The sequence below is a fragment of the Callithrix jacchus genome, chromosome 15 (assembly GCF_049354715.1).
Source record: "Callithrix jacchus isolate 240 chromosome 15, calJac240_pri, whole genome shotgun sequence".
Classification (NCBI taxonomy): Eukaryota; Metazoa; Chordata; class Mammalia; order Primates; family Cebidae; genus Callithrix; species Callithrix jacchus.
Window position 1 is genome coordinate 72,681,417 of NC_133516.1, and position 23,633 is coordinate 72,705,049.

The window sequence follows — 23,633 nt, forward strand, 5'->3', positions numbered from 1 at the left end:
ATAAATATTTGTCAAATGATGATGTACACACATTAAGTGGATGAATAGAGAGGGCCAGGGAAACTAGATGACAGTTAATTAAAATGAGAGTTTTAGGAAATCAGCCATGGGAAACTGAGAAAACACTTCATTATCTGCTCCCTTTATCTTTTCTTTACTCAAATATAAAAGACTTGACCAACGGTAAGGCAGGGGTAGAAGAAATGGCCCAAAAGCTGGGCTATACACATCTAAAACTCTTCCTTCTTGCATGATATGTTTTGAGGAATAAGGATGCTATGAAATTAGAGGCTTCTTGCACAGGTTGCATTTCTCAAATGCTTGGCTGTGGTATGAAACCTGTACCCAGCACCTTTACTCTTATCTTCGGTTAGTAGGCAGTCCTACTAACAAGTCTTCCTACTACCATGCTCTCTCTATTTTAATCCGCCCTCCACAGAAACAAGTTATTCCTCTGAAGCAAGAATTTGTGATGCCACTTTCTGCCACCTATGTCTCCTGAGTACTTATAATATATGATGTTCAAACTTCACACTATTCAGGTCCTTTATAATCATGTCCCCATGTTCCTCTTCAGATCTATCTTCAGGCCACAAACTCTGAAATACAGTCACCCTGTACAACTCACCATTCTCGAAACTGTCATATATTTTCATTCCTTCCTGTCTTGATGCATGCTATTTTTTTCTGCCTGAAACACCATTCCCAATGTCCTCAGCCTAACTCAAAGATAACCTGCTTAAAGATAACCTCTAACAAGACCTCCTATCTCTACCAAGTAGTGATGTTACCCTCTTTTGTGTCCCTAAAAGCTGTCTATCTGTACAGTTTTCTATCATGTCACACACCACACCACACAGGGGTTCTTTGCTATCAAGTGTGTCTCTGTCAGCCTGTGAGCTCTTGCAGGTAGAGGTTATCACTTTCCCAGCTCTGTATCAGCAGCTCCTCTATGAAAGGGCTGTCCTAAGTGGGTACTCATAAATGTTGGTTCAATGAATGAAAGCAAATAGAAGAAAGTAAGGTCAAGACAAAGAGCTAGACTTCAAAGTCAAACCAATCTGAGTACAACTCCTAGGCTCCATCATTTATTTACTAGCTGTGTGAGATCTTAGGCATATAATTTCACGGCTCTGAGTTCTGGTTTACTCATTTGTAAAAAGTTCATAGAGAAAGTACCCACTTCATTAGGTTTTATGAGAATTAAATAAGATAAATTACGCAAAGCAGAGAGTACAGTACCTGGTATCACAGCAAATGCTCAACAAGCAGGAACTAACAATGATAATGTTTAATTAACAGTAATACAATCTCAGGAAATAAAAATAAAAGGCATGACTGCAATTGGATTTGTACAGGGCTACATACCTGTTTTCCACTCAGTTGGTAGAAGGAAAGTTTTTGTCCCCAGTCAGCCACAGCCAGGATGTCATTATGCTCCTCTCTAATCAACAGAAGATAAAAGAGGTTATGAAGGGCTACGGCCTGCTGATGAGCATAGCTCTCAGGGCATAAACAACAGGAAGAAAGCCCTGGACTCAGGTTGCCAAATGTTGTACAGCTTTACTGAGGCCAAAAATTGTAATTTGGGCCAACCCATCAATCAGTCCTAAGGGATGAAGCAGAGGTGAGGTTCAGCCTTCCTGGGATCTGCTATTTCACTGAATCTCCTGCCAGGAGCTTATGGTGCATTGCCTCAGCTAAAGAAGAAAAAACTCTCATTTCAGAGCTTCCTGGGGAGCAACACTAAGACAGGCAAGGCTGCAGTGTTGAGACTGCTTTTCTCTTATGTACTAGAAAAATGTGGGGAGATGGCGGAGAAACATCTTTTGCAGTGCAAAGGCATTTTTTAATAGACAGAAGGGAAACTTGCTTGCTATTCCTTAAGAAAGAAAATGAACACCTAAAAATAGGTTCTCTGATAGGTGGGGTCCTTACCCTGTGCAAGGTTGAAATGGTTTCTGACTGAATCTAATTTTCTAAAAAGAGAAATGCACTCTCTGAAAACCAACAACTGTCTTTGAAACTGAGAACCTATGGGAATCAGTGCTGTGGGACTGGGACTGTAGAATAAGTTTCTCCACAGGAGAAACTCCCTTGCCTAAGGCTGGGGAGCAAGCTACCTGGGAATCTAGTTTAAGAGAAAAGTGGCTGGGCGTGATGGCTCACGGCTATAATCCCAGCACTTTAGGAGACCAAGGAGGGTGGATCACCTGAGGTCAGGAGTTAGAGACCAGCCTGGCCAGCATGGGGAAACCCTGTCTTTCTGAAAATACAAAATAAGCCGTGCATGGTGGCACACACCTGTAATCCCAGCTACTCCAGAGGCTGAGGCATAAGAATTGCTTAGAACCTGGGAGGTGGAGGTTGCAGTGAGCTGAGATCATGCCACTGCACACTCCAGCCTGGGTGACAGAGCGAGAATGTCTCATAAAAAAAAAAAAAGAGAGAGAGAGAGAGAAAAGCATTCCTAGCCTTTGAGGCTGGGTCTTAATCTACCTACTGTTGCCTCTGTTTGTTTATTTATTCCAGCTTTTCTGATTCCAGTGTCTTGTGGTCACCAGGAAGCACCACTGGATATATCGGCAGGCAAGGTAAAGCCTTGTTTATAAAACCCAGCCAACAGTGGCAAATGTCACAGGCACTAACTCAAAACTAAGGGAGGCCGGGCATGGTGGCTCATGCCTGTAATCCCAGCATGTTGGGAGGCCGAGGCAGGCAGATCACAAGGTCAGAAGATCGAGACCATCCTGGCTAACATGGTGAAAGCCCATCTCTATTAAAAATACAAAAAAGTAGCCAGGTGTGGTGGCACACACCTGTAGTTCCAGCTACTTGGGAAGCTGAGGCAGGACAATCACTTAAACCCAGGAGACAGAGATTGCAGTGAGCCGGATAGCGCCAGTGCACTCTAGCCTGGGCAACAGAGCAAGATTCCATCTCAAAAAAAAAAACCTAAGGGAAAAGAGATGAAGAGTGGAGGGATGTTAATAAGGAGGAAGCCTATAGATGATCTTTGTGTGCCTGCCACAGAAGTCCAAACACAATCCAGGAGCCCAGCCCACAGTGAGCTCTCTTGGGGAGGCCACATATGCCTCTGGGATGGGCTCAGTCCCTGTAGGCTCAATTGGTGGTTTTCAATCCCCTTTTTCCTCCTGTAGCAGTAGGACTCTTTATGAAACAAAACTCATGTTGAACAATCAAAGGGACTGCTTTCACTGATGCACAGATGGGGAGCCAAAGCCACACCTTCCTCCTTTAGTGTCCCCACTTCCAAGACTCCAATGACCTTGAAGTGGGATTCTTCTAGGGAAACTCATGTACCATGGAAAACAATTTGTAAAGTCCCAAGCTAGATCTCTATTGCCACTCAGGATATCCTGGCTACCCCACCTTTCCCCACTCTGGCCTGCCCATGTTTTCCCTACAGGCAATTTCAATGGAAGAGAAGAAAGAATGCGTGGACAGCCAGGATTTGGGTGTAAGGACTTTGGCTAAGGCAAGGGCTTCCTCTCTGGTATGTATCCTAGAAAATGTAAGGTAAGGTAGGAATAGTGTGGGAACAGGCTAATAAACGTGTCCAGTAATAGAGGAAGTGCTGAATGACAGAGCATCCATGAAAAGGCATACTCTTTAGGTATTAAAATCATGTTCTTGACTGGCCGCAGTGGCTCACGCCTGTAATCCCAGCACTTTGGGAGGCCGAGGCAGGTGGATCATGAGGTCAGGAGATCAGGACCATTTGGCTAACGTGGTGAAACCCCATCTCTACTAAAAATACAAAAAATTAGCCAGGCATGGTGGTATGTGCCTGTAGTCCCAGCTACTCAGGAGGCTGAGGTAGGAGAATCGCTTGAACCCGGGAGGCGGAGGTTGCAATGAGCGGAGATTGCACCATTGCACTCCAGCCTGGGTGACAGAGCAAGACTTCGTCTCAAAAAAAAAAAAAAAAAAATCCTGTTCTTGGAAGGATTTGTAACGTTACTGGAAAGTGTTCACACCATAATGTTACATGAAAAAAAGCAGAATATGACTTAATTATATGAAGACACTAAAAGACTAAGGAGAAATACACGAGATGGCTAACAGTGGTTTCTTGAGGGGATGGGGTTTTATCAGAAAAGCTGAACTTTCTCCTTTAGACTTTTCAGTATTTCCTACAGTTTCTCACAGAATCACTTTATAACCCCAAACAAGTTTTAAGGGTGTGTCTCCTTTTCTTGAAGGAGCTTTCACCCACAGTTCCCCCCGACCCCTGTACTGCACCCCTTGGCCAAGGAGCTTAAAATCTGCCCTGGCAAGTCTATGTGGAGCCTGGGCCCTTACCAGGAGGGTTTCTACTCATTGGGACACACTCACAAGTCGTCTTCTTCTTCCTCTGGTTTTTCCTCCTCTGCCTCACTACCCTGACTACTGTACGCCGCTGATTTCAGAGTAGAAGGGATTTTCTGAAAATATCTGTTGACAATGACATCCTCGGCATCGTCATTATCTCTGTTCATCCAGAAACTCTCCCATCGGCTGTAGACAATAAGTAGTTGTTCAAAATTACATTGCCTAGAACTACACTAAAACTATAATTTAAAATCCTGTCAAGGAGCCCCTGGGGGCTAGGTATGGTGGCTCATGCCTGTAATCCCAGCACTTTGGGAGGCCAAGGCAGGCTAATTGCCTAAGATCAGGAGTTCAAGAACAGCCTGGGCAACATGGTAAACCCCTGTCTCTACCAAAAATACAAAACATTAGACGGATGTGTTGGCATGTGCCTGTGATCCCAGCTACTTGGGAGGCTGAGGTGAAGGGATTGCTTGAGCCTGGGAGGTGGAGGTTGCAGTGAGCCAAGATCATGTCACTGCACTCCAGACTGGATGACAGACTGAGAGCCTGTCTAAAAAAAAAAAAGATAATAAAAATAAAATATTAAGCCCCTGAACCCTACCTGGAGGAAGACAGCCACCAGGTATACAGGGCCTCCTGCTTCTCATGAATTAAAAATGGGAGCCTAGAGCCACAAAGTCTTCTGTGGCCACAAATCAAACAGCAGGAACTTGGGGTAGGCTAATGGCCTTTGATGGCATTAGGCATACATGGTACACAGCATGGGCCGGCAAAATTATTCAGGAAGAAGCATAATAACGTTCTAAATAACCTTCTAAATCAAGCAGGCAACCACCTGTAAAATGACACTGAGCTAGTAAACAAGTAGAACCTTTAATTTACCTTCAGTGGACTCTGTAAAGGATATTGATGGTTTAATAATATTATGGGATATATACAGAGTATATAGAGCTGGGCACTGTGGCTCATGCCTGTAATCCCAGCACTTTGGAGGCCAAGGCAGGTAGATCACCTGAGGTCAGGAGTTCGAGACCAGCCTGGCCAACAAAGTGAAACCCCGACTCTACTAAAAATACAAAAACATTAGCTGGGCATGGTGGCAGGTTCCTGTAATCCCAGCTACTCAGGAAGCTGAGACAGGAAAATTGCGTGAACCCAGGAGGCAGAGGTTGCATTAGCTGAGATCACGCCATTGCACTCCAGCCTGGGAGACAGAGTGAGACTCTGTCTCAAAAAAAAAAAAAAAAAAAAAACCAGCATATGAAGTCATTAGTCTACTCTCAAAGTTACATGGACATAGTGCATAAAATTTGAGGAGGTAGGTGCCAACTGCTTGTGTATCTCTAGGCTTTAGGGACGTCTGTAGACGTAATTTTGACTTTCTGAAAAGGGCAGCAAAAAGGCTGGTGAAAAAGCTATTTATTAACAGGTGGGCACACCTGTTCATTACATTGCCTAGAACTACACTACACTGGCCAACATGGTGAAACCCCATCTCTACTAAAAATACAAAATTAGCCAGGCATGGTGGTACGTGCCTGTAGTCCCAGCTACTCAGGAGGCTGAGGTAGGAGAATTGCTTGAACCCGGGAGGCGGAGGTTGCAATGAGCGGAGATTGCACCACTGCACTCCAGCCTGGGTGACAGAGCAAGACTTCGTATTCTGCCCAAACTTGGAGGAAAGAACTGAAAAAGGAAAAGGCAAAAATAAAGCCACACAAAGAGCTCCACTAATGATTCATAAGGAAATGGCACTCCTGTGTCACTCACACCCCACTGGCACACACACTATACTCATGTACATGTGCATGTGCATATGTGTGCGTGAACACATGCCACACACACACTTTGGCCTGGCCTAAATAGCTCATCTGCTTTGCTAAAATCTCCAGTATTCATTCCAAAACTCAACTTTTGAGCAGGCTCTTAAAAAGTTCCTTACATTCCTAGGCAGCAGAACCATTAAAAAAAATCCATACAAATGGAACAGGTTCTAAAACAGACCATTCAAGTGAGGTGAGAAGACTTTGAATGTAGGGTGACCTCAAGAAGACAGAAAGCCCTTCTTCATGATGGTGTTTGTTCTAGAAGGAGGACAACTTTAAGAGTACCTTGAAGGGTTCCAGCAGATGGACCATACTGGCGAGAGGGAGCCCCCCGGCCGCTCAATCTTCACTTTCTCCTCGCCATTTTTGTTCCGTATGCTGATGATCCCATTGAACATTCCCAGCGCCAGGTACTGACCATCATTTGTCCAGCTGCGCACACAACCAACAAAGGGCATGGGGATAGAGGAAGCACCCCACAGAAGGTAAAACTAATGAGGATGATGCCTTGGTTTGAAATAAAAGTCTGATGAGGCAGCAACAGCTGGGATATGGTTTCATTATTGCTGGTCCTGACATAATAAAGTCAGAGGATCAAACTTAAAATGCTATTTCGTTCTGTAATCAACAGTGAGAAGTGAAGGCAACAGTGAGAAGAGAAGTCCATGCCTTTTTCTGAGCTCCCAGGGCCCTCTGTACATACCTCTACGACAGGCCTTAGCTGTATCTACATCTCTGGGCCAGCCACCACTCCCCACTCTCCATCTCAATCCCCTCCCACTTAAAGAGCACCTTAAGAAGAGACTTGGTGTTGTCCAACCCCTAGAACAGAGCTTGTTTGCTTGCTCTATAGCAGGTGCTCAAAAGATGTTAACAGAAGGGCTATACTCCTAGAAGTTGGACAGCAAGAACAGCTACCATTTAGAGTGTCTACTGTATGCCAGGTGCTGTACTGCATGCTTTATGCTCATGAGTTTGTGTGTATTTCACAATAATCCCATTAAGTCAGTATTTTTATCCCTATTTGTAGATGAGGAACATAAGGCTCCAGCTCAGAAAGATTTAGTAACTTTCCTGAAGTCACATGGCCTGTCAACGACAGAATCTGGATTCTAATCCAGGTCTAGCATCAAAGCGTAGGAAGGAAAGCTTTCTTCCCCACACATATTGCCTGGACAATGACAGCCTCACATTTCCAAAGAGCCTCCACTCAGTACAGCTGGATGTTGAGGAGGCTTGTTGCTAGGTAACTGCATGAAGGCAACTTGTAGTTCTCTTTTGCTTGACGATCAAAGGCACAGGTCTTTCCCATCAAGGAGACCAAAAAAGAAGAAAAAAGGAAATACAGAGGCCTAAATCAACTACTTAACACAAGACCTTCTCCACTGCATGAAATAACTGATTTTTAGAGTCTGTTTGGAAGAGAAAGGAACATAAATCCTATCATCAGAGCTACACTTACCTGCAGCAGATGATCTTGCTGCTTGATTTGTGTTTGGAGATAGACTTCTGTTCAGGAGACCACAACCCTTCAATGCACAATAATAAGAAAGCAGATGGATTGGTTGGAATACTACCCAGCAATAAAAAGGAACAAATAATTGAAACATACAACAACTTAGATGGATCTCTAGGACTTTATGCTGAATAAAAAAAACTGAGTCTCAAAAGGTCATATACTGTATGATTCCATTTATATATATATATATATAGTCTTGAATGACAAATTCATAGAAATGGAGAACAGTTGTGGTTACCAGGGTTTGGAGATAATTGAAGGTAAGGAGAATAGATACGACGGTAAGTGGTAACTGCATGGTAATGACTTAGTTCTGTGTTGCACGGGTGGTAATCTACACATGTGATAAAACAGTAGAACTTCATAATACACAAACTTTGTGTGCCAGTCTCAGTTTCCTGGTTTTGATACTGTGTAATAGCTACATAAGATCCACAGGGGGAAACTGGATGAAAACTACACAGACTACTTGGTACCATCTATGTAACTTACTATGAATCTATAATTCTTTCAAAAGAAAAATAGAATAGATTAGTAAAGTTCTAGCCAAGTTTTCAGGGATTTTAACTGCCAAAGAAATGAGTTTCACTGTTCATAACTCTGACATTGCAACCAGAGTATAACCTAGCATTTAAAATGACAATGATGCTTTCTGAAAATCTACTTTTCTTTCATAGGTCTCAATCACCACACATGACCCTATCTGAGCTGTTCCTCTTCCATGGAACACCTAAGGCTTGCTCCCTCCTATACCAGATACCCTGGCTCAGTGCGTCATAGCAACAAATGTGTCTAGATAACATAAGCAAATTCTATTCTTTGCCAAGTTGCAAAGTACACTCAAGAAAGTAACTCCAGTGCACAAATAGATTTATATACTCGAGTGCAACATCAAACAAGTTATTTTTTGCCTTTCTCCTGGTTCAGAATGCTTCCTCCAAACATTTTGAGTTTTGCACATATTATCTGTGTTCCACTAAGCCTGCCTGGAGCCCCCAGCTGGAGGAAACTCCTTCCTCCTGGGCCTCCTTTGGCAGTGCTTAGCAGAGCAGGCTCTGTATGCAATGACCTGGCCTAAGGTCCAAGCCCTGGTTCTTCCACCTACCAGCTAAGGGACCTCCACTTCCTTTTCATCAGCAGGGTGGGAATGAGAATAATACCTGATACCTGAGGGGCTGTCATAAAATTCATAAAGGAATTCATTTCTAATCCTTAGCACAATGCCTAGCACACTATAAGCATTCAACAAATACTATTACTTAATATTACATTTTTTAAAATCCCACCTTCCTCTAAGACCACAAGCTCCTTGAGGGTAGGGATTCTGTTTTGTCTTTTTAATCTTCCAATGTAAGCACACAGACCAGCGCTTCACATGAAGAAAATGCTATAAAATATTTTAAACAAAGGATAGGCCTTCCTCCATTTATTTATACTATTGGCTTTCAATTCCAGTCTCTTTTTTGAACCTCAAAACTGTATCAGCGAAACACAGCAGCATGCTCCTTTTAGATAAGGAAACTGAAACTCAGAGGGATTAGGCCTCTGACTCCTCATCTTACGACTTGGTTGTATCTACTAGCAAGGAACACAGACTGATGGAGTTGAAAACACAGTCAACCATTAATGGAAACAACCTTCAAGCCTCTGCTCAAATTCACTCCCTCCCTCTCTCAATTGACATTGTACTGACACCTCTTTTGTGCCAGTACTACTCCAGTGCTGTAATGCTGGCACAGGACCATGGAGAGGATGAACCCCTCAGGTGTTAAGCCCCTCAGACAGGACAGCTAAAGCCACCTAAACAAGTAATGATGACAAACTGCACAGGATGTACAGCTGCAACAGTGAAGAATTTCACATACATGCAGATATGGGTCAACACAAAGGTGAGGAAAACTGCACTGTCCCTGCCAGGGTGAGTCAGGAAGGATTCCCAGAGGCAGCAACTACCAAGTTATGCCTGTGCCCTCCCAACCTTCTTGGAATTTCCTTTGCTGAGGCCCTTCCTGTAGTCTGTGATGTCTTACCAGAGTAAAGGTCATCATTCCCTGTCTTGGTTTCTACAAAATTTAAAGAATAACTGTCAGCCTCCCCTCAGCCATTGAAGGTAGAGAAGTAGTATTAACTCTCAGGATAAAATCTTCATATATTGAATGCATTTCAGCATTTTTAGCCCAGATTTTCAGTTATTCCAAGACAGGACATCAGGAATCAGAACCTACCAAAATCACTGGAGGAACAAGATGCCAGTTGATGAGTAACAGGATTGTAGGAGACACACTGTATAGAATCATTGTGCCTGGGAAGTAAACAACTGTAGATTACTATGCAGCAAACCACAATTATGTCAATGGCTACAACGGAAGATTTTAATGATAAGCCCACAGCCTCTGACTATAGACCACATACTCTTCTGCAAGAGACCAATAAAAAGCACAGAAATTAATTCACCTTCTCCTCACCCACTGTTTTCTTATTTATAGAGATAGGGACTCGCTATGTTGGCGAGTTTTGAACCCTTGGCCTCAAGCAATCCTCCCACCTTTGACCTTCAGGTGCTTTATGTATGGCTGTTACTCTTACTGTTTTGTGGAGGCCCAGAAATATAAGATGGAGGTGCACAGAAGGCGTTACAGACCAGATCTGGAAACATGACAAATCCTTAGACAACAATGAAAACTGAGCAAATAATCTACCATGCATAGCATTTCAGTTTTATGCCTTCACTTGTGGGTAATACTTTACTTACATCACTCATTCATTCATTCATTCCCTCAAAAATAGTATGTTGATTTGTGCACCCATGTTCATAGTAGCATTATTCGTAATAGCTAAGAAGAAGGAACCCAAGTGCCCATCAACAGATGAATGGATAAAGAAAATGTGGTCTATACATACAATGGAATAATATTTAGACTTCAAAAGGAAAGAAGACTGAGCCCAGTGGCTCACACCTCTAATCCCAGCACTTTGGCAGGCCAAGGCTGGCGGATCACAAGGTTAGGAGTTCGAGACCAGCCTGGCCAACATAGTGAAAGCCCATCTCTACTAAAAATACAAAAAATTAGCTGGGTGTGGTGGCAGGCACCTGTAATCCCAGCTACTCGGGAGTCTGAGGCAGGAGAATCACTTGAACCTGGGGGGCAGAGGTTGCAGTGAGTGGAGATCATGCCCCTGCACTCCAGCCTGGGCAACAGTGCAAGACTCCATCTCAAAAACAAAATAAAATAAAAATCAATAATAATAATAAAGAAAGAAGGAAGGAAATTCTGACACATGCTACAACACAGATGAGCCTTGAGGACATTACACTACATGAAATAACTCAGTCACAAAAGAACAAAATATTGTATGACTCTACTTATACAAGGTATGTAAAGCAGTCAAACTCAGAGAGACAGAAAGTAGAATGGTGGTTGCCGGGGGCTAGGAGTAACAGGGAAAGGTGAGTAGGTGTTTAAAGGGTAGAGAATTTTAGTTTAGCAAGATAAAAGAGTTTGGGAGATTGGTTGTACAACAATGTAAATGTATTTAACATTATTAAACTGTAAACTCAAAAAGTAGTTAATATGATAAATCTGATGTCATGTCTATTTTACCACAATTAAAAAGAAGAGGCCAGCTGCAATGGCTCATACCTGTAATCCCAGTATTTTGAACGCCCAGGAGTTCAAGATCAGTATGGGCAACAAAGTGAAATCCTGTCTCTACCAAGAAAAAAAAATGTAAAAATTGGCCAGGTGTGGTGGTATGCATTTGCAGTCCAGCTATTTGGGAGGCTGAGGTAAGAGGATCACCCAAGCCTGGGAGGTTGTAGTTCAAGGGAGCTATGTACTACTGCAGTACAGCCTGGTAGACAGAGAGAAAGAGAGAGAAGAGAAAAGAAAGAAAAGAGAGAAGAGAGAGAAGAGAAGAGAAGAGAAGAGAAGAGAAGAGAAGAGAAGAGAAGAGAAGAGAAGAGAAGAGAAGAGAAGAGAGAAGAAAATTGGTGAGTATCAATTATGGGCCAGGCATGATAGCATGGTATCAGGGACATAAGAGTGAGGGAAAAAAAAAAAAGACGCAGTATCTGCCCTCACGAAACTTACAGGCTGATGAGCAATACCGATCAGTCACCAGAATAAATCTAAAACTATGATTGTGACAAATGTCTCAAAAGAGGCCTGCCCCAGTCTAGAGAGGCAGGAAAGCCCTTAGAAAGAAAGTGATATTTGAGTCTGAGATTTGCGGGGTAAGTAGGGACCGACTACTAGAAGAAGAGGAGAAGAACATAGCAGATCCCCAATAGAGAGAGGAGGCCTGGAGCACACTCACCCAAAGTTTCTGACACTTGACACTGGGTGGATATAAGGCCATTCTCTGAGACAGGGACAATGAAAGATGACAGGTTGGGGGTAGGATAGAGTCTGCAATGTCAGATGAACTGAGATGAGCTACATGAAAACACCTAGCCCAGTGCTGGCCACACCAGTAAGTGGCCAAGAAATAGTCATTAACTGATTCACTAGTCAACTTTCCTATACCAACCACACACACCCACAACTTCATTTCTAGTTCAATTTAAGAGAAAAAAGTTTTCCCCTACATCTTTTCTAAGAGGCTTTCGCTATAATTACTCAATAAGCATCAAACTCATAATACCATACACCCAAATGGTTACTTACGTGTACTTCAGAATGCCTTCCAGTTTTGATGTCCAGATAATAATGCTTTTGTCAGCTGATCCAGAAGCAAAGCGCTTGCCTAAAAGTGTTTTTAAAACAGAAAGTCTTACATTTATCTGAAACCAGAATTTCCAGAGAGACTTCTTTAGAAAACTGCTTCTTTAAGGTACCTAGTAAGTGTTAGCTTCTTTACTACTACTTCTTTTTTTTTTTTTTTTTTTTTAGAGGGAAGAAGAGAAAAAGAAGGGGAAAAAAAGAAAAAGAGGGAAAAAGGAAAATATTACTTCATTCCTAAAATGGGTTTCAATAATGGCCGATCAATATTTTGAGTGTTTAAAGTGGTTAATGCATATTTTATGTGTTTAAAATGGAGACCTCTATTGTGTTTATTTGTTCTGGCTCTGAGTTCAAGTCCTGGATACCGTTATCAATTTGTTGTCTCGTTGAATCTAAATCTCATTATGTGTCTTATGTATCTGGGTGTTAAGATCTCTTATTGTTACATTAATCCTTTTACCCTTGCATCCTTGTAGCTTTGAGATCTATTTTATTAAGTGTGAGAATTGCAACTCCTGCTTTTTATTTATTTATTTTTTTGCTCTCCATTTGGTTGGTGAGTTTTTTTCCATCCCCTTGTTTTGAGTCTTTGTATATCTTTAGATATATTGTTAGATTTTGTGGATAATGTATATTTTGTGTGTTTAAAATGGAGAGCTCTATTGAGTTTATTTGTTCTGGATCTTAGTTCCAGTCCCAGATATCGTTATCAATTTTCTGTCTCGTTGAATCTAAATCTCATTATGGGTCTTATGTATCTGGGTGTTAAGATCTCTTATTATTACATTAATCCTTTTACCCTTACTTGTATCCTTGTAGCTTTGAAATCTATTTTGTCAAATATGAAAATTGCAACTCCTGCTTTTTATTTATTTATTTTTGCTCTCCATTTGGTTGGTACTTTTTTTTTCCAACCCTTTATTTTGAGTCTATGTATATCTTTGGATATACCGTTAGATTTTGTCTGTATCTTTTGATTGGGAGATTTGGTCGATTTAAATTTAGGGTTGCTGCCATTTGATATTAACTGGCTATTTTGTCCTTTCGTTGATGAAAATTCTTCTTTATGTTAATGCTCTTTACTTTTTGGTGTATTTTTAGAAAGGGTCATACTGGTTGTTCCTTTCTGTGTATAATGCTTCTTTTAGAAGGTCTTGTAAAGCAGGCCTGGTGGTAATAAAATCTCTGAGTACTTGCTTGTTCCTAAAAGATTTTATTTTTCCTTCAAATGTAAAGCTTAAATTGGCAGAATATGAAATTCTGGGCTGAAAGTTCTGTTGATTAAGTATATTGAATATTGGCCCCTACTCTCTTCTAGCTTGTAGGGTTTCCGTTGAGAGATCTGCTGTAAGCCTAATAGGCTTACCTTTATGGGTAACTTGATCTTTCTCTCTGGCTGCCCTTAATATTTTCTCCTTCGTTTCGATCTTGGTGAATCTAACGATTATGTGCCTTGGGGTTGGTCTTCTTGAGGAATATCTTTGTGGTGTTCTCTGTATTGCCTGGGGTTGAATAGTGTCCTGCTTTGCTAAATTAGGAAAATTTTCCTGGATAATGTCCTGGAGAGTATTTTCCAGCTTGAATTCATTCTCTCCGTCACATTCAGGTACACCAATCAAGCGTATATTAGGTCTTTTCACATAGTCCCAGATTGCTTGGAGACTTTGCTCATTCCTTTTTATCCTTTTTTCTCTATTCTTGTCTTGTCGTTTTGTTTCATTAAGTTGGTCTTCGACCTCTGATATCCTTTCTTCTGCTTGATCCATTCGGCTGTTTAAGCTTGTACATATTTCACTAAGTTCTCCTGTTGTATTTTTCAACTCCATAAGTTCATTTATATTCCTCTCTATATTGTCTATTCTTTTCAACATTTCATCTAACCTTTTTTCCAAGTTCTTAGTTTCTTTACATTGGGTTAGAACAAGTTCCTTTAACTCCCAGAAGTTTCTTATCATCCACCTTTTAAAGCCTGCTTCAGATAATGGAACACAGTCCTTTTCCATCAGGGCTTGTTCCGTTACTGATGAGTCCTTTTCCATCAGGGCTTGTTCGGTTGCTGATGATTCCTTTTCTATCAGGGCTTGTTCCATTGCTGATGGGTTCTGATTTTGAGTATACTCGGCCTTCTTAGGCTGTTTTTTTCCCTTCATTGTAGATGAACCGCCTTTCTAATTAGGTTTCTGAGTCGACGTCCGACTTATTGATTCCCACTGCTGGGATCCGAGCAACCCACTGTGGCGGCCTAAATAGCAGCGATAAGACTGATGTGCTCTTCTGCCCGGGAATCTCTGGTCTGGCTTCCCTCTTGAGTCCGCAACAAGCGGCTCTGACTTCCTGGAGCTCCAAACTCCGGTCAGTAGGGGAAGCAGTCCCGTTGGCTCTGCATGAAGAGCTGCTGCACCGAGACGCCGGCAAAACCGCGACGCCGGCAAAACCGCTGCGGTGGCCACAAGAGTCGCACTGGCGACCCGTGGGGCTCCTCCACTGGGAATCGGCTAATCAGTGAGTGATGAAAATTCGTCTAAAGATGTGGCATCATCTCGTTCTCTGAGCTTTCACTGAGCTACAATCCTGAGCTGTTAGTGGTCGGCCATCTTGGATCAGATCCTAATCGATAACTTTTTCGCTTCTTTATTACTTCTTATCAGTACTGGGAGGCAGGACCTTGGAGTCAAAATATCTGGGTTCCAAACCTGCTTTGTCTGACACTGAGTAAACAAAGATGTACTGGGGACCTACTACATGTAGCGGTCTTGTTCTATGCTAGAAATCAAGTAATGATTAAAACACACAGGATCCCTACTTTCATAAAGTTTAGTCTAGTGTAAGAAGTAGGCATCAAATTAAATTAATCTAACACAAATACAACATGGTAAGACACAGATCCTATGAAAGGGAATTACTGGGGAACCTGATTTACTTTTTTACTTAAATTTTTATTTTTGACAAATAGTATTACTTAGGAAGTACAACGTGATGTTTTATACATATATATATATATATACACACACACCGAAGAATGATTAGGCTAATTAACATAACCATCACTGCAGATACTTTTTATGGTGAGAACATTTTAAATCTATTCCTGTACCAGTTTTGAAATATACACTATTATTAACTATGGTAACCATGCTGTGCAACAAATCAAAAACATACGCCTTTTGTCTGACTGAAACTATTCTTTGGTTGATATCTCCTGGGGGACCTAATTTAGATGAGGGAAGATTTCTCTAAGGATGAGATCCTTCAGTGGAGACTTAAAGGATGAGCAGAGCTTAGCCAGATGTAGAGAGGAGAAAGAACCATCCACATGGATGGAACACATGTGCAAAGGCCCTGAGGCAGGAAAAGCCTGGCATGTCTGAAGGAATGAGAGGAGTCAGCATGGAACTGAGGGAAGGGTGAGGTGGGTTGTGGAAGGATCTCTTGGGGCTTCAGGGACACAGTAGAGCCTTGCTCTTTATCCTAAAGCAACGGGAAGCCAAAGAAAGGTTTTAAGCAAAGAGTGATAGATCAGATTTGCATTTTCATACTACTTGTGCTTTATGAAGGAACAGACTGGAAAGAGGCAACATATAACAAGTAATTTGTTATTAATTACACTGTTACACAATTAGAAGCATTTGGAAGAGGATCACGGTATCATGGCAGCAAACAACAGGAGGTCTTCACCTACTCTGGTGAGAGATAAGGATTAAGAGGTAAGCATGGGTCACATTTTGTATACCTTAAGGACTTTTAGACTGTATTTGCAGGGCAAGTGGAAGGTGACCTTGGGCAAGTCACTGTTCTCTGAACCTCAATGCCTTCATCTGAAACACAGAGGAATAATATCTTCCTCAGAGTATTTTTGTGGGAGTCAACTAAGATAGTATCTGTAAAGTACCTTTTTTTTTTTTTTTTTGAGATGGGGTCTAGCTCTGTTGCCCAGGCTAGAGTGCAGTGGCACAATCTCGGCTCACTGCAAGCTCCGCCTCTCGGGTTCAAGCATTTCTCCTGCCTCAGCCTCCTGAGTAGCTGGGATTACAGGTGCACACCACCATGCCCAGGTAATTTGTTGTATTTTTAGTAGAGACGGGGTTTCACTGTGCTGGCTAGGCTGGTCTCAAATTCCTTACCTTTTGATCTGATCACCTTGGCCTCCCAAAGTGCTGGGATTACAGGCATGAGCCACCACGCCTGGCCAAGTACCTTTTATAGTAGTTGAAATAATAGATATTAGGGTGAGCCACAAGATATTGCTGTAAATCCTAAATTATGAAACTGCTCTTATTATTTCCATCACTCCTCCCTCATCCTGGTAGGTAACAGGTGATGGTGATGAAAAGCACAAGCTTTGGGCTCAGAGTCCCTGGGTCAGAATTCCTGGTCATCTCATTGACCAGCTGCATGAACCAAACAAGCTACTAAAAAGCTCTATGCTTTCATTTCCTCATTTGAAAAATGGATACAATATTAGTATTCACCTCATAGTTGGTGTGAAGATTAAATGAGTGTATGTGTATACATACAGTTGACCCCTGAACAACGTGAGTTTTAACTACATGAGTCCACTTTTATATGTGAATTTTCTTTTCCCTCTGTCTCCCTGGCACAGCATCAGCAACCCCTCCTCTTCCTCCTCTGCCTATTCAACCTGAAGAACATGAAAATGAAGACCTTTATGATGATCCACTTCCATTTAATGAGGAGTAAATATATTTTTCTTTTTTCTCAATTAACATTTTCTCTAGCTTACTTATTCTAAGAATACAATAGATAATACGTATAAAAATAAGTGTTAACTGTTCATGTTACAGGTAAGGCTTCTGGTCAACAGTAAGCTATTAATAGTGAAATTTTGGGGGGTTCAGAAATTACATGCAGATTTTTGATTGCACAGGAAGTGGCACCCCCAACCCTATGTTGCTTAGAACTGGGCTTGGAATATAATCAATGCTAAAAAAAAAATTAGCTATTTCTATTATTTCTTCATATTATATTGTTTCTTTTGAACAAAAAAAAACCCAACTATGTCTTACATATTTTTATATCATGGTTTCTCATTAAATACTTATTAAACTTACAGGAGAAATCAGAAACAAGTAGACTTAAAGAGCAAAGCTGGAATTCAGTGTACCTCAATCTTCAGGTCTAAGAGGAAAAAACCAGCTTTGAGGAGTAAAAGACTTCTTAATCATTATAAAGCTGTCATGAAGAGGCAGCATGATGCACTAGAAAGAACGATGGCCCTGCAGTCAGAGGAACTGGGTTAGGCCTGTCTCTGCCACCATCGCCTGTAATTGCTCCAAGTCTGTCTTCTCATCTTTGAACAGAGATAAGAGTCCCCTTGCTGCCTGCTTCAGAGGGTTGTTGGATCAAATGAGATATATGTGACAGGAATCCGCAAAGTGCTGTGCAAATGCCACTACTGACAGGTCACACTCTGACATCCTCAAGTGCCTTAATGGTGTTGCAGGTTAAAGAGCCCTGCTATGCTTATAAACACCAGAGGCCCAATAGCTTTCTGTACCTGCTGGGCCTTATACTGGGCCCTAGACTCACCCACATTCCTCAACAGCCACTAGGACGACGCAGAAACACTTCAGCTCTCCAGGCTCCCTCCTCACAGGTCTCCCTAAAACATTACTCTAAACTTGAACTCAAGCATGCACACACACAAAAATATATGAATACCATGGTATAGCACACCTGACTATGAAGCAAGAAATTAGTTTTGTCTTTGGGCCATGGCCTTGGCAAGACACATGACTTGTCTTTTTTTTTTTTAAAGATAGAGTCTCACTATGTTGTCCAGGCTGTGTCAAACTCCTGCCTTAAGCAACCCTCCCAACTCAGGCTCCCAGATTACAGTAGGATTATAGGCATGAGCCACTGTGCCTGGACAATTGTCTATGTCTTTATGTACGATAAAGTGAAGAGAATGGACTAATCAGACTAAAATTATATGCAAGAAATTCTGCATATACATGAACAATATGCATTTTTCTAGAAAGTGGTCTAAAGCTTCCATCTGATTCTCAAACAGGCCCATCAGCCAAAAGAAGTTAAAAACCTGGGACTGGAATAACTTTCAAGGTTCATTCAAGCATTATAACATTACAATTTTATGACTTCTAGGCAGTGGCTACAGAATGCTATCTATAATCTTATATCCATTTGACACATGAGGAAATCGTGACTCAGACTCAATAACCAGCTCAAGCTCACAGAATTCTGGTTTTGGGTTGGGATTGGAACTCACAACTGTCTCATTCCAAAGCCCATGTTTTTCCCACTAATCCCATGCTGTGGGGTAGCATGGATTTATTTTTTTAAAAATTTAAATCTCAGTTTCATGCACCCATTCCCTGACTACCACTTCCCTTCCTTCCCAACCTACCTGGTATCCTAACTGCAATAATCCTTCAACCCGACTACTACTACTACTACTACTACTACCACTACTACTAATCCATTGCTGTCATCTCTCCCCTCATTATTCAGCCAACAATTCAAGGCTAATGTATGTAATTGTTTATTTGTATATACTTTCTGCTCCCTTGCCCTCCTACTTCACCTTCAAATGTGCTTGCAAAACCACCTTTCGTTAAATTCACTCCTTCTGCCACTATACAGCTCAAAATGGCTGGAGAAAAAAACAATCACACCAACTAATCTCACTTTCGATTCATGATCACAACCTTCAAGACAACCCTTCATGTTACTGGGGATCCCACTACACCTCCTGGGTCCACTCACTCTCCCATTCTCTAAGGCAGTGATATTACACTTTTTCCTTTCTCCTCAACTTTCTGAAACCTCTCTTCCCTATTGTTACTCTCAGTTGATGTTGATTCCTACTTCACTGAAAAAAAAAAAAAAATGGAAGGAATTGAGAATTTCTATTAGATTCCTACTACCACACTGTCCCCATCTGCCGGCCTCTGTAGTTCCTACCATGCCCCTACCTAAAGCAAATATCCCATCTATGCCCTAGATCCTACCTCCTCTTGCCTATTCAACAACTCTGTTCCAGCAGTTCTCTCCCCTCTGCTACATCATCAACTTTTCTCAAATTTCAGCATATGTAAAACTGAATTCCTGATCTTCAACTATAAGTTTTCTCTACCTGCAGTCTTTCTCATCTCAGTGGTGGGGCATCCTTTCAGTCCTCAGGTCAAAAACTTTGACTCTTTTTTCTTCACATCCCATATTCAAGCTGTCAGGCATTCCAGTTGGCTCCACCCTTCGATTAAATCCAAAGTCTGATCATTTCTCACCATCTCCTCTGCCCCCATAGAGATCTGAGCCACCCTCACCCCTTGTTTGGATGATGCTTCCTCACTCAGATGCTCCAACCCTCACCTCTTGCAGTCTGTTTCCAACTCAGCAACTAGAGGGATCCTTTTAAAATATAAATCAGATCAGATTCTTCCTCTACTGACCTTTCAGTAGTTCCCCCATTTTGACTGAGAATCAAAATCTTTATGATAACCAGCCTGATCTGACCCATCCCATGTCTGTTACCGCTCTATCCTCATCCCCTATAATTCCCCTGATTCTCTGATCCAGCTCCTAGCAGGCACAGCCACACCTGAGGGCCTTTGCAATGGCTCTTCCCCTGCAAGGAGCCCTCTTCCCCTAGATGCCCACTGGCACAATCTCACTGCCTCCTGACTTCAAGTCTTTGCTCACCTGTCCTTATCTCAACGAGCTCACCCTCACTAATCTAATTCAACCCTGCATCCAACCCCCTGCCCTGCCCAGCATTCTCAACTCCCCTAATTCTGCTCTACTTTTTCTTCTTTTATAGCACTTATCACTTTCCAGCATACTGCTTAATTTACCTATTTACTATGTATACTGTATGTCTTTCCTTATATTCTCTTCCTCCCTCACTCCTCACCACCACCGCATAAAACATAAGCCCCGTAAGGGGAGGGACCATTGTTTTTTTCTCTGAAATATCTCAAGCAGCTTGAACAGTGCTGGCACGTAGATGCCCTCAATAAATACTTGCTGGATTGAATGACTGAACTGAAGTCTAAGCAACTTCACTGTCTTCTGAACTTGCAAGTTGTACTCTAGCTTACTACAAATAATTAAAAAGTGACTAAGGAGAAAAATGAACAATGATGAGGCCATTATAGAGAATGAAAACCCAGAGCAGTCTTTTACCATCCTTTGCATATGCCACACAGTATACAGTGTCCTTGTGTCCCTTGAGGGGCTGAAGTAAGGTGCCATCAGAGGTGTCATAAACCTGGCAAAAGAGACAAATACAGAGTATCCATGTGATATCTATTAGTCAGAATTCCTACAGGATTGCTACTGCTATTTTTGTTTTTATAACACTACATGTGTCAATATTCTAAATTTGTATCCAATAAAAACTACACTGTAAAACCAGAAACAATGTGACTTAAAGTTGGGTGACCAAGAAGTAGAGGTCCCAAGTCTATGCACTATATGATCAGGAATATACACAAATCTTTGAGAACCAAAGGTTCAATTACTCACTCCATGGAAATTCTTTACACTCATCCTTACCTGAATTTGGATATATGACCAATCAAGGCAGGCCCTCCTAAATAAAACCAGCCCATAAAAACAGCCAGCGACAACATGATTAAATTTTAGTGCCAGCCGTGAACTAAATCAACATAATAGAGAGATTTGCTACCAAGAGTTTGAAAGTCACAGAACTCTGGGTTTTCAAGTAGGAGGGAATGTTATAAAACCCAGCTGTAGGCCAGGCATGGTAGCTCACACCTGTAATCCCAACACTTTGGCAGGCTGAGGCGGGAGGATTGCTTGAAACCAGGTGTTCAAGACCAGCGTGGGCAACAAAATGAACCCCATCTCTACCAAAAAAAAAAAAATTAATTTAAAAATTAGGTGGGCTAGTTGGTGTGTGTCCACAATCCTAGCTACTCATGAGGCTGAGGTGGGAAGATCCCTTAAGCCCAGGACTTTGCGGCTGCAGTGATTTATGACTGCACCACTGCACACCAGCTTGAGCAAAAGAGCACGACCCTGTCTCTAATAAATAAAACTCGGCTGTAATATGGATTTAAGATATTTGAGAGCTTTGTGATGGCTATCACTGTGGAGATTTAAAAAATACACCATCTGAGAAATCAAGACAAAACTTTCCAAAACAGAGTGTTGGAAAAGATAATCTATGAAGAAAAATGAAAAGGATTTAAATTGTTTACACTGGAGAGAAGTCTGCAGAACAATTTAACCATGTTTTAAGATTATGTAGTTAACCATACAAAGAATGGAGATTAATCAGTCTGCATATGTAGAGACAACAGAGAAGAAGAAGTAGACTCAGGCAGGAGAAATCACACAAAGGTTTTTAGGTCAAACTTAAGAGTTTCTCCAAAAATTACTTTTATACACCTGAATAGGTTCCAGAGGGAGATTGTGTTCTTTGAAAATATGAAAAATAGGACAACAACCATATGGAATTGTTTAGGTAGGCCAATGCCTAAAAGTTGGGGTCAGGCTATCTGACTTTTCATGGACAGAGCACCTTCAGTCCAGTTGCTTGAATTTTTCTGGGGGACAAAATATAAACTGACACCAGTCCAGTTTCAAAGGCATCGTGATTAATTGTTTTCAACTCTTTCATAGGTGTCTCAAAGCTTCCTATCTGATAGTTTACTTGCCTGTTTTAAATAGACCATTTCCTTCCCTATTAAAAAGTAACAAGGAAGGTTTTTTTCACCCTGGCCCTTTTTATCTCAAAAAAGGGTCAAATTTCAGAGTACTTATAAGAAGGAGGTGGGGGAAGTACTTTAAGAGGAATCGAAGACAAAATCCTACCAGTAATCTGTTTCCAGCAGCCAAAATCAGTTGGGTTCCATCAGGCTTAAATGCGATGTCATTTATACTAAAAAGGAGACGAGACAAAAAAACAATTAGGAACCAAAATGATAAAGTCTGCTAACAGCCAGGAAAGTAAACTTTATTTCCATTAACAAACACTGTGTGTGTGCTGAGGAGAAAAAGAATGACTATTTTTGTTGCAAATTCCATTGAACCCCTGCACCACAGCAACCCATTCAATCATGATCCACTCAGTAGGTAGCTCTTTGTTCCAATTTCCTCTTGTCCAGAAGCCAGACACAAAAAAATTATTCAAAGGGTCGACAGTTGAGGGTACTAACTCGTATAATAATACCATGAAAGCTAGACAACCTGAGAGACTGTGTGAGGGCCAGTAAATCTACAGATACTGAGTCTCTCTTAGGTGCTAGGCACCAGCAGATGTGAATGGATCATAGTCTCTCCCTCCCCTCAGGGAAATTACCATCCAGAGAGGTGTGAATCAGGCACTTTCACAAAGAACTACACCCTATGTCATCAATTCTAAAGCATACATTTTTGGTTTCACATTTTCTCACCTCTGAGGTTAGGATGTGTCTCATAATTGATGTTTCACTGTTACTGGCAGCATTTTTTGCTTTCTTATTGATACACAAAACAATGGTATATTATAATCAATAACCTATTAGATTGAATGAAATACAGAATAGTACTCTGATAAAAGGCTTTAAGAGATACACGAAAACATATAGGATTCTATGGAGGAAGACACAGTGATAAAGGAGCTAGAAAGAAATTCTTTAGGCAGATAGTGAGAGTAACAGAGTCTTCGGTGGAACTTTCCTTTAACAAAAAGCAGCCCGAGAAATTATTTTTTCTAACAAACAGCAGCCTGAAAAATTGAGCTGCAAACATAGATAGGGAAGCTGAGGCCAGGCACAGTGACTCATGCCTATAATCTCAGCACTTTGGGAGGCCAAGGCGGGCAAATCACAAAGTCAGGAATTCAAGACCAGCCTGGCCAAAACGGTATAACCCTGTCTCTACTAAAAATACAAAATTAGCTGGGTGTGGTGGCAGGCGTCTGTAATCCTAGCTACTTGGGAGGCTGGAGGCTGAGGAAGAAGAATTACTTGAGCCCAGGAGGCAGAGGTTGCAGTGAGCTGTGATTGTGTCACTGTACTCCAATCTGGGTGACTAAGCAAGACTCCGTTGGGGGGCGGGGGGGGCGGGTACAAACAAACAAACAAGAAAAAATATTTTACAACCTAGTCTCTCTGAAGCCTAGTACCCAAAGGCTTCCTTCCCCTCACATGGGTCTCCACAATACATTACCTTAACTAGACATTACTTTTTGTTGATCCCAAGTTTTTAAACAAACTCAACTAATTGTCAGCTAAAAAG

The 23,633-nt window shown here is 41.6% G+C and overlaps 1 protein-coding gene across 21 annotated transcripts in view; it reads right to left on the reverse strand.

Moving 5' to 3' along the window:
* The window catches only part of LOC100406158 (intraflagellar transport protein 122 homolog), a 79,395-nt gene that overhangs the window by 50,321 nt on the left and 5,441 nt on the right, over positions 1-23,633 (reverse strand). For 11 of the 21 annotated variants that reach the window (XR_013527536.1, XR_013527535.1, XR_013527534.1 and 8 more), the window contains exons 2-9: positions 22,227-22,293; positions 20,571-20,655; positions 12,351-12,429; positions 9,909-9,985; positions 7,627-7,693; positions 6,450-6,596; positions 4,360-4,521; positions 1,369-1,444 (exon numbers count right to left, since the gene is read on the reverse strand). Coding sequence is in view for 18 of the 21 variants with exons in the window: in XM_078351773.1 (XP_078207899.1) it covers positions 1,369-1,444; positions 4,360-4,521; positions 6,450-6,596; positions 7,627-7,693; positions 9,909-9,985; positions 12,351-12,429; positions 20,571-20,655; positions 22,227-22,293 (760 nt within the window). In the remaining 3 variants the exon portion in view is untranslated. Of the gene's footprint in view, positions 1-1,368; positions 1,445-4,359; positions 4,522-6,449; positions 6,597-7,626; positions 7,694-9,908; positions 9,986-12,350; positions 12,430-19,521; positions 19,639-20,570; positions 20,657-22,226; positions 22,294-23,633 lie in introns of those variants that run through there. The other 10 variants (XM_035273810.3, XM_078351775.1, XM_078351777.1 and 7 more) reach the window with 4 other exon arrangements.